General features: G+C 39.7%; 2 protein-coding genes across 2 annotated transcripts in view; both read left to right on the forward strand.

The window, feature by feature from the left end:
* The first annotated feature begins 4,304 nt into the window (after positions 1–4,304).
* LOC129774236 (uncharacterized) overlaps positions 4,305–11,547 on the forward strand; it is a 43,920-nt gene continuing 36,677 nt past the window's right edge. The window contains exon 1 of the mRNA XM_055777944.1: positions 4,305–5,227. Within this exon, the coding sequence (XP_055633919.1) occupies positions 5,160–5,227 (68 nt within the window). The 5' untranslated portion in view covers positions 4,305–5,159. The remainder of the gene's footprint in view (positions 5,228–11,547) is intronic.
* LOC129774851 (uncharacterized) overlaps positions 5,235–11,547 on the forward strand; it is a 22,208-nt gene continuing 15,895 nt past the window's right edge. Inside the window, exon 1 of the mRNA XM_055778867.1 lies at positions 5,235–5,387. Within this exon, the coding sequence (XP_055634842.1) occupies positions 5,277–5,387 (111 nt within the window). The 5' untranslated portion in view covers positions 5,235–5,276. The remainder of the gene's footprint in view (positions 5,388–11,547) is intronic.

The following is an 11,547-nucleotide window of genomic DNA, read 5'->3' on the forward strand; positions in this document are numbered from 1 at the left end:
GCGTGCAGTTTTGGAGGAATTCTAAACAAAATTTTAGTTCCCTTTGTCTCCAAGTTTAAGTTTGTGAAAAAACGGGGATATATCAACAAAATTCACAAATTTGTCAGTGTTTCTGAGCACAACATTGCACGTTATTTTATATGTGTGAGTAATTTTCGAGTTTTAGTTTTAGCTCCCCTGTAGTATATGTCAAACCACGTTGAACTTAAACATCGGTAAATGCATGCGCGATACATAAGAGAGAGAAACGAATCCATTTTGGATGGAGTCTCCTCAATATGCAATGAAGTCCATTTGACGGGGGAGAATGAAATGAGATAGACGAATCGTAGAGTGAGATAGCACCTAAAAGCCCGAATGACTGTTGAGTCATGTTGAAGAAGAAACTGCTGGAAGAAGCCTAAACTCATTTCCAATTGAATACGAAGGCGAATTTCTTCATAGTCTCCTGACCATTCTCAGTTGAACATATGAAACCATATGAAACCAGTCTTCAAAAACTTTTGCAACAAGGCACCATTTTTTTGCTTAACCCTTTGGGGCACGGTGGTGGGACATTTTTTGACCCACCTTGAAATATTAGAATAGCTGCAAAATAAAAAAAGGTTTTTTCCAATTTATCAACTTATTCTATATAAGCGTCGTCTTTTCTTTAAACAGGAAATAAAAAAAATCATATCAAAAGTATTTTGTTTTGTTCCTCATTCGGCTCATTTCGATCCTGCAACATTTGTACGGAAGTAAATCGTAGAAGAATTAGACTGACGTTGTCAGCAAGCTTTATGAAGTGCTCCAAAGTGATCCAAATGTCCACATTGTGTTTATATGGCAGTCTTTGGTGAGATTAAAATCAATGTACACTGAAAACAAATTTCCAAAAAAAAATTCTAGGATCCAAAAAACGAAAGAAAGAGATCGATTTTCGCGATTTTTTCGAGAACAAAGAATCGTTCCAAAAAGTCGAAAATCGAAATGGAAAACATCTTTTAAGCATCTAGATCGCCCTAACCTGAAAGACTTTTTCCAACAACCGGTGCCATTCTACACCTACTACCATCCATGACAATTCCCCTTTCATCGCTTCCAACAGAGGCTCCGCTTTTGTTCACATCGCTTTTTACCAAAAAGTTGCTTGACGAAGGACAGCCGCGTCATCCACAAAAAAACTATGAATGGATTATACCTATGATTGACGACGTGAATGGATTATACCGCAAGGTTGACGTAGGACTGCCGTAGGCTTAGTAATCATTTGTGTTCCTTTAATTAGCTATAATCGCACCTCGAATGATCCTCATTGAGAGTTATCTTTTGTGTGTATTGACTAAGTTTTGATTAAACTAGTGAATAAGTGAAACAGTTTAAGAATTCAATTGCAAGCAAATCCCAACTTAGGTCAATTCATGCATTATGGTAGTAGTTTTCGCAGCAAGTAGTTATCAAAATTTTGCCTAGTCATCAAACGGTATGCGTAGAAGTTCAGTGAGCTGGCGACATAAGGATATCTTCCTACGCAGTCTTGAAGAACCGAGTCAAAGCGTTGAATTTGTACCCGCTTTCGTAGACCATGTGAGCAAAACTAATTCCGCAGTGTAAATATGCGTTAGGGTATAAAAGTACTGCCGACTCGCATGTATCTGCAATGTCGATTTCCCCAGGCTCCATGATTTTGAAGTCTGCGGAAGTACGGCCCAATGACGCCGCCAGACCATAAACCATACCAAACCGTATTTTTTTCGGGATGCAATGGTGACTCATGCCTGACCAATAACGCCTATTGCTTATTTACAAAGCCATTCTGCCAGAAATGAGCATTATCGCTAAAGATGACTTTTCGATGAAAATCCGGATCATTTTCAAGTTGTTGTTTTGCAATGTCGATTTCCCCAGGCTCCATGACCTTGAAATCTGTGTTAGGGAGGCAATCCGATTTGCAGAAACACTGCTTGCATCTATTTCTGTGTAAGAGATACATTCCGATTTGCAGAAACAAGTGAGTTTATCATACCATTTCGTTCAGTTGTTTATGAGGCATTAACGCTCAAAATCTCGTTGCTCTGGTGTAACGCTTTTGTTTTCGAAACTTTGAACTTACACCCCAGCATAGAAATGAAAGACGTAGTCAAAAATTTTCCATTTCGGAATATACTGCAAAATTTGCCAGAAATCGAAAATAATTCTTCATCGGAAAACAAGTCAGTCTATCACCTTTAGTTTGCGAATGAGAAAATTAAGGAAAAAAGGACAATAAATCCTCACTATGCAGCTTAAAATTGGAAGGCTGTCATAAGAGAAAGAAGACGACAGTCTTCGAAATACTGTCTTGAGGATGTTTTTTTCTACGTCGGTTCATTGTTATAACATAATCTTAATTCTGGATAGCTCTTGTGGTATTGACATGAATTCTGGAATGAATATTCTTCTTGTCAATATTTAGTTTTCCGCTGAATGCCTACTAAAATAATCTATTTCGAGTGACTGTGATTGTTATTGGACATGGAAAATGACAAGTCAATACGTGTCATGTTTACACTGGAGGTTGGTATATCGACAAATTTATGGCCTTGCATTTATACTCTCATTACATTTTACGCAAATATGTGTGATTTTTTGGCCCTGTCACTATTTTTTGCTATTGTATCGGGTTTTTCAATAAGAGCACAACAAAAGTTTTTTCGTGAGATAACACGCTCATCAAGCTTGGTTTTCAATAAATCGATTGTTAAATTCGCTGTGTGGCTTATGGCGCCGTCCTGTTGAAACAACTTATTGTCCAAGTATTTTTGGCCCAAAAATATTCGGTTATCATTGAGCGGTAGCGATTTCCATTCACAGTAACGTACCGGTCTTGATCATGACGGAAGTACGGCCCAAGGACGCTGCCAGACCATAAACCACACCAAACCGTATTTTTTTCGGGATGCAATGGTGACTCAACGCCTATTGCTTATTTACGAAGCCATTCTGCCAGAAATGAGCATTATCGCTAAAGATGACTTTTCGATGAAAATCCGGATCATTTTCAAGTTGTTGTTCAGCCCAATTCACGAACATACGACGCTTCTGGTGGTCAAGTGGCTTCAGTTCTTGCATCAGTTTGATCTAATCTTAATAACGATGTAGGTCAAGATCTTTCCGCAAAATTCGCCAAAACGACGTCACAGAGTTGTTCAACGATCAGAACAGATAAAAAATCACATCGCATCACAACAAATTACGCCACATCATAAGGAAAACATCACAGTGGAAATGGAGCTTACGCCACTCCGTTTTCAAGCTTTTACGGGGTCATTTGTTCACATTTCTGTAAAACTTCGCAGTCGTTTGAAAGGATTTGGTATTCTTTATCGATCTATAAAATAAAAGTAAAATGTCAATTTTAGCGCTTGCGTCACTTTGCGAGATCACGGCAGATCTAGTGTCAGATAACCGCGGATATCTTTTCAATGATCCAATAATTGGGTTATCTCAAGAAACAGTTTTTGTATATTCTTTCTACGTTCTCTTATTTAATCTTCATATCACATTCCATCGTACAATGACTATTAATGTGACTTCATTGGCTAACGAAATAAAGTTGATTCAATAAACCACAATGCTGTCTTTTTCAATCAGAAAGTAAAACTGAAAAGGAAATAATGAAATGAAAATACTCATGAAAGCAAAAGGCCACAAACCGTACAAGCACACCACGCATACTAGGAGATTGTATTCACGAAATTCACACTTGGAGGGTCACTGAAAGTCCTATTGCTCCAGTCGGAAGATGCTTTATTAGATCCGCGAAATTGTTGCAGACTTATTATGTCGCATTTATTCGTGGTGAATTGGATCGACACCGGTATCTTTCTTGTGGAGAAAATGTGGAACTATGTGAAGAGTCGAGCAGAGCACAACTTAGTTCAGTTATTTCACCGTATCGCCAAGTACTCTTCGCTTCGCGGGTCCCATGGGGAGGATACTCGCTTTCAAAATTCGCACATTTCTCATCCAAGAAGCGCCACTTTATGCTGTGGACTATACACATGTATAAACAAATATACACAACCACAGATGTACATGGTATGCTTTTCCTTTGCGAGCGTGGAAACTTTCCTCCACAACATAGGAGGTAGTGAAAGAGCGAAAACTCAAGCGCGAATATGCATGTGACTATTTATTGCGGCTGCTGCTGCTGCTCCCCATGCCTTTTGAGCGCCATCACATGCCACCGGTCAAAGCAAAAAAAAATATTGCGAGAGTCGACCCATCGTGAGCCGCGCTGTACCGACTTTGGTCGTCGCGTATCGTCAGTATCAACGCAGACACACGAAGAAGTGGAAGTTCGATCAGTGCGCGCTCGTCGTGTCGAATCCGGACTTCAGAATCGCGACTTTTTTATATAAATATTTTTTTTGCTCGTTCGTTATCGCTCTTCTTTCGAGTTTACTCTTGTTCACATATTTTGTGCTTCATTTTGTTGCTTGTTGTTGATGATTTTGTGGGATTTTATTTATGTTGACGACGGGAGAGACGACCGTGTAGCCGAAACAATTTTTTTTTTAATGACGATTCTGCCTGTTGGGTAGTGAGTGCGCGCGATCTTGGAAAATTTGAGCTTCTCGTGACCACAGCACCATCCAAAGAAAAATCCTTATCTGCGGCGAATTTACGCACGCTGCCAGAGGTAAAAACACCAAACTCGGGAAGTGTTTCCCGAAATCGAATTTCGACCGAAACAGAAAAACGAGTTTTTGCTTTTCGCGGAGTCGGAACCAAGTTCGGGCAGATTTTGCGAAGACAACACACCACACCACATTCGCAACATTTTCATTTCACTTCGGCCAAGTTGTACGCCTCGGTGCGCCTGGAAAAAAACGAAGTATTTAGCAGCTCTAGTGGAGAAGAAACGAACGTCGCGACGCGCGCACACCAGTTGAGTTGTGTGTCTCAACGGAAAGTAAAGTAAAACAAAAGGAAGAAGAAAAGTGTTGCTTCTGTGTAGACAAGCCGCGCGCGGTTTTGGCAGTGTTCGGTTTTCGTGTTGCACATTCAGCACAGAAGTTAAGCGGAAAATTCAGTGGGGAAGCAAGTGTTTCGGCTGTATCAACACGCGGCGACAGCGACATAGTTTCATCCCGACGATCTCCGATATTGTGTGCGTGTGTATGTGTTAATGCATGAGAAGAAGTCACCGAGGGAGTTGCAGATCAGACCCAGTTCACACCACACTTAGACGACGGTCAAAGTATGGATCTATTTTTGAACAACCGACATTTGCGCCGTTTGCGGGACAAATGCGATCACCGCAGCGGAGCCAAGCGCAAGTCGCCGAATGTGCGAGAAGTGCGCGCGAATCTCCGGAGTTATCAAGCCCTTGTTGTCGCGGGCGTTTGCTGAGAAAACCGGTTTGTGTTGCGTTTGTTACCAGTAGGGGCCTACTGGGGTTGATCTAGCTGTGCACTGTGGGAGTTTCACTGCCATCTTGAAGGTTGAATTTCAAGCGGAGTTTGTTGTACGCAGGAGAGGGCGTCATCTACAGTACTGAGCAAACTTCAACGCCTAATCGTTTTCGGTGCTATTACACCGGATGTGATTCCCAATGCAGTGTCTTTGCTGTCATAGACACGATGAAACTCTTATCAACACTCATACTCTACGTGGCTGATAAGCAATTTGTTGGGTGTTCTCTAGCTGGTTCGTGTTCAACGATTAGCTCTCTATAGGATTACGTAAACAGTCTGGTACAAAGTAAAATCTGTGTAATTTTGTGACACAACAAAATCTCAGAGTCATCGCAAGAATCATCGCTAATGAGCTGTGGATCTGGCTCTCATGGTCAATGACGTCAATGCTAATCACATGTGGGGCGAACTTAGAGTTCAACTTCAGATCGAGTGAAGGCATTCACACGCGCATCTTTGAACTTGCCAGCTGAAAATACAACCAACGCGTGGAAACTCAATTCACATTGGGAACCGGCGATGTGATTGCTGTCTCATTGTGCGTAGGATTCACCCCACTCGATCTTATGTTCCGAATGACTGGTGGAATATACACTTAGGTATCCAGAAAAAAAATCGAGAGAATTTCTGCGATACACCAAAATTCCGGAGATCAGGGGGTCCTCGTAGCCACATTAGTTGCGCGCTTGCTCACTAAGCGATTAATTGACCCTCTTTGTGTTTTTTTATCCTATTTATTTATTTAAGGCTCATTAGCATTTTAGATGTAACAGAGCCGAATTTTAATCGTGTACATATCACATGGTTATCATATCTATAATTAGCACATTACACAGTAGTTGTCATTCGCCAGTATTCCTTCTATACCATTACATATGGTACATTCACACAGTAGCCATTTAGGCGTAAGAGTATTCTTTCTGTTCTTCCATTATCCAGTTGGACCACCGGACAGCGGAGACAGTTGATTGACCATTGTTGAGTTATTTATAGAACAGCAGCCCGATGTGTCTTGCAGAGCAGAGCAGTTGTATGGATGAATCGATCTTATTTCGACCGTGGATCGATCTCCATCGCTGATGATTGTTGCGTGAACGTAGCTATTCTGTAACAACACAAAGATGGTCAATGAGGGCCCTGAGTTTTGAACTCACGATCGATCGCTTACTAAGCGATTCTCTTTGTGTTGTTATAGAATAATTTCGTCCACGCAACAATCATCAGTTAATGGTGATCGATTCACGGTCGGAGTCCTGGCCTCTCTCCATCTATTCAAGCTCTGCTTGCAACAAGAAACATGGGCTGTTTTGATATTGAGAAGGTATTCTAGTGTAGAGGCACGAATTTCGGACATTTTTGAGAACTCTAGATAGATAAAACGAAGAATATTTTTACCATCCATCATTTCATTTTTTTAATCTTTTGACAATCCAACAAGAGAACTAAACGGAATAAAATATTCAAAATTAGAATATTTATGGGATGGTGAATTTTGGGGGTTCAAACATAAAAGGTGTGCCATAGCGTACACGATTCCAGCCCTTCTGGTAATCTGGAATAAAAAAAAATAGAACGGATTCTGAATCAGTAATTGGTATAAAGTTTGGTATAAACCTCCGACAAGTCAAACAAGTTTTTTTCACAAAATGGCGGCCGCTTGAAACCAAAAATTGCTTTTCGCATGGTTTTCATGACGATTTCATTTTTTTTAAATATTAGGTGTACCGGTAATATTCTTCGGTTTCACTTCGAATATGTCGAATTTCGTATCAACGGAAGTGTTTTTGCGGGGAGTGTTACTTCATTACTTCAATATGAAGAAAAAAGCTGCGGAAAGTCATCGCATTTTGGTGGAAGTTTATGGTGACCATGCTCCAACTGAGCGAACGTGTCAGACGTGGTTTGCACGGTTTAAAAGTGGTAATTTTGATTTGGAAGATGAAGAACGTTCCGGACTGCCAAAAAAGTTTGAAAATGAAGAATTGGAGGCTTTACTGGAACAATATCCGTCACAAACGCATCAAGAACTTGCAGATTCACTTGGGGTAGCTCAGCAAACCATATCCGATCGTTTAAAAGCAATAGAAATGATCCGAAAGATAGGTATTGGGTGCCGTATGAATTGAAGCCACGAGACGTGGAACGCCGTTTTTTCACGTGCGAACAACTGCTCCAACGGCATAAAAGCAACGATTTTTTTTGCATCGAATCGTTACTGGCGATGAAAAGTGGATGCATTACGACAATCCTGAACGTCGGGCAACGTATGGATACCCCGGCCATGCATCAACATCGACGGCCGCGCGGAATATTCATGGTCAGCCAGAAGGTTATGCTGTCTATTTGGTGGGACCAACTGGGTGTGGTGTACTATGAGCTGCTAAAACCGAATGAAACCATTACGAGGGATCTCTACCAACGACAATTGATGCATTTGAGCCGTGCACTGAAGGAAAAACGGTTACAATATGAACAAAGTCATGATAAAGTTATTTTTCAGCACGAAAATGCTCGGCCACATGTCGCGAAACCGGTCAAAACATACTTGGAAACACTGAAATGGGAGGTCCTATCCCATCCGTCGTATTCTCTAGACATTGCTCCGTCCGATTACTACCTTTTTCGATCGATGCAACATGGCCTGGTTGACCAGCACTTCTTCAATTTTGATCAAATCAAAAAGTGGATCGATTCGGGGTTAGCCGATTATTTCCGCAAAGGATTCCGTGAATTGCCAGAAAGATGGGAAAAAGTAGTGACTAGCGATGGGCAATACTTTGAATATTAAACTTGTAACAATTTTTGCAGAATAAAACATTAATTTAAAAAAAAAAACGAAGAAACTTACCGGTACTCCTATTAGTAAAATAAAAAATATAATTTTTTATTGGTTCATGCGATAGAGGAGATGTATAAAGATTTTCTTAAATGGCTTTAACGTTCCTAGAGGAACTTCGCCGTCTCAACGCAGTATTACTTGGGTCATTTTTATTAGTACTTTGTTGAGATTTTTATGCCAAACAACACGCCTTGAATGCGTTCTGAGTGGCAAGCAAGATTTATTCACATAAATGTGAAATAAATGGGTTCAATAGAACTTGAGATATCGTGTACGTCAGCTTGAAAAATCTCTTCGAGAAAAACGCGTTTGAGGTTTTGTGTCAAGGCAATAGACCGCATCACAAAAATGGGTATAACTCGGCAAACAATAGGATTTTCGAAAAAGTACACAAGAGCAGTATTGCAGAGGCACGAATGGTCTGTAGAACCATGCCCAGGAATACGAGTTATGAGTTTGCGTGCGAGTACAGGAGGGTTGATAACATAATCATGATCATATCAACTATCTCCGTTGTCCGGTCTAACTGAACAATGGAACAGATGGAATACTCTTACGCCTAAATGGTTGCGGTGTAGTTTACCATATTTTAATATTTTCGTTTGTTTTTCGTCGGCCTATTTCCGCCACTTTAGTGCGAATCACCGACATCAGGGGGGTGACTCCAACTTTATTCTACCTTTCGAAGGAAGACGTAACCAGAGATTTTTCGACTCAGAAAATCCCAACGATGCCAGCTGGGATTGAACTCAGTGGAGTTGTGGGGCTGTTACGCTAACCACACAATCACTGGCGCCGTCAGTTTACCATATATATAGATACGATAAACATGTACACGCTTGAATCCGGAAATGTTTTGAACCTAAACAATCAAACAAATGGGATAAAAAATCCCCTGGAACGTAAACATATTAGTAGCCGACCTGATGTTTTATGACTAGTATAAGTCATACAACATTAAGTATCTTGATAACAAAGTGCGTATGTCAATGCACGACGGTTGGTTGTGATCACGAGTAATAACGGAAAACAGCCTAGAGAAAACACATACATTACTCGAAAACCAACATATTCGATAGACTCTGTTTAAAAAGTGTCATTTAGAAAGTGTATCGACTGGAATTGTCGAAATTCTATTCGTGGCTAGTTTGCGGATTGGGCAGAGTTTGAATGTGATATGTCATTAGTTTGTTTACAGTGCTCGCTTCCATCTCAAACAAAGAGCATCACTCAAATATCATATTGTGAATGCCATTTTGTTTGTTGAATTTATAGAAAAGGGCCAGATTTATGTATAATTCTGATTTTGCATGGGTTGTGAAACGAATTTGTGGCTAATAAAGGGTGATTTTTAAGCGTTGGGTTTTGATTAACAGAAGAAACAGGAAAATTGTAGAAAATATAAACTTTATTATTAATGATCAAAATCAATCCTTGTCATTTATTTAAAAAAAAATCATTTGGTGTGAATGTTGGCTATGACATTGTTTCAGGTGATCCATCGTGAAGTCCAATTTTGAGTTACTTTTTCCAGCATGCCGGCTGGTATATGTCACCGATAACACATGTGACGTTGCCTTCTAGGGCTTGAATCGATGCTGGTTTATCGGTATAAACAAGAGATTCGACATACTCTCATCCATGATCTGTCTGATCTGTCAAAAGTGTTTTCAAAGCACTGTAAAAAACCAAACAGTTAAAAAACCACCCGTTATAATCAAACAAAAAGACATTTACCTGATTTGGTCCGTATTGACTTTTTATACTTTCCAAAAACTCAAATTACCAAATCTTGGTACCCATTTTCAGTCGATATGTGATGAAAAGTTATACGTCGAGAACTGAAGCCGATTCTAAAAAGGTATTTAAAAAATTGTAGGGGGATGTGTCGGGACACGATCGCTTTGTTGATGTAAGACTACAAAAATATTTTATTCAAATCGCTCGCTTATCACTTCGGATATTTGCTTAGGATGCATCGAAAATTTTAAAACAACTTTAAGTAGAAAAATTTTGTGCCAATAAAGAGTGCCGATAGTTTGCCTAATTTTGTAGAAGCAGATGAAAATGCTTGGTACATGATTCATTCCTTCCCTCACAGGAATAATACGACGATCACGATAGTAATGAGTGTGCATCGTAGGCGTTTTTCTTTTTCGAGATAACATACACACGGTTACATGCGATGATATGTTTCTTCCACAACCACCATTATAACAATTTCAATGTACATTTGGCAATGTATAGAAACAACAATAATGTGTGCGTGTTGAATCGATAGCATGAGCGCACGAAGCCTTGGTCGGGTGGGGCACTGTTCCACTGAGGGAAACGTGCCTCTGGACGCTCGAATTCGAAAGTTCACAGCGGAACCTCTTTTGGAAATTAATTCTGAAAAGAACATTTCACTAAAGCACACTAAAGCACAGGAGCGAAGCACAAGGTTTGTTTTATGGCAGTATTTTTAGTCTATAAATTTGACAAAAATCTTTTTTTTTCCTTCATATTTCTGTAGTTTAGGCATTCGAGAATATGACTTAGAAAGGACTTATCGAAAATCCTCTTATTTACCGAGTTAGAGCAATTTCAGTGATGCGGTATCTAACCTGGTACGGCCATAATAATGAACTTCAAACGCGTTTTTCTCGGAACTCGGTTTTCAAACTGGCGAACACGATATCTCAAGTTCTACTGAACCGATTTATGTCCAATTTTTATGAATACAATCTGTATGCATCTCTCTATCGCATGAACCTCCAAACATGTGTTTTTTTAATTTTAATATTTTTAAAAAATCGGGAAACGTAAGAAAAAACATTTTAAACCGCATTTTGTTTTTCAAACGGCTGCCATTTTGTCATGAAACATGTTTTTGACTTGTTCGAGGTTCATGCGATAGCGGCATCTTTACTGATTCAAAATCTGTTCGATTTTTTTTTTGTTTCAGATAACTACACAACTTTTTTTTGAATCCCCTCACTTCATCAGCTCTTAACTATTTTAGTGACGAATATTTTTCCTCCATTCAATTTTTGTTTTATTGTTGAACGAATAATGATATAATGGATTGTAAGAATACTCTTTGGTTTTAATTTACAGAGCTCGAAAAACCGTTCGTAATTCGTGTCTCTACACTAGAATACCCCCTTAAGTACTGCCAAAGATAGGTTGAAGTAGTTCGGAGATGTGGTACGCCCAGGTTTTTTTTAACGTGGTTTTATTGCGCGGTTTTTTACGAGGTTTTTCGCGGATTTTCCAATTATC

The sequence above is a fragment of the Toxorhynchites rutilus genome, chromosome 3 (genome assembly GCF_029784135.1).
Source record: "Toxorhynchites rutilus septentrionalis strain SRP chromosome 3, ASM2978413v1, whole genome shotgun sequence".
Classification (NCBI taxonomy): Eukaryota; Metazoa; Arthropoda; class Insecta; order Diptera; family Culicidae; genus Toxorhynchites; species Toxorhynchites rutilus.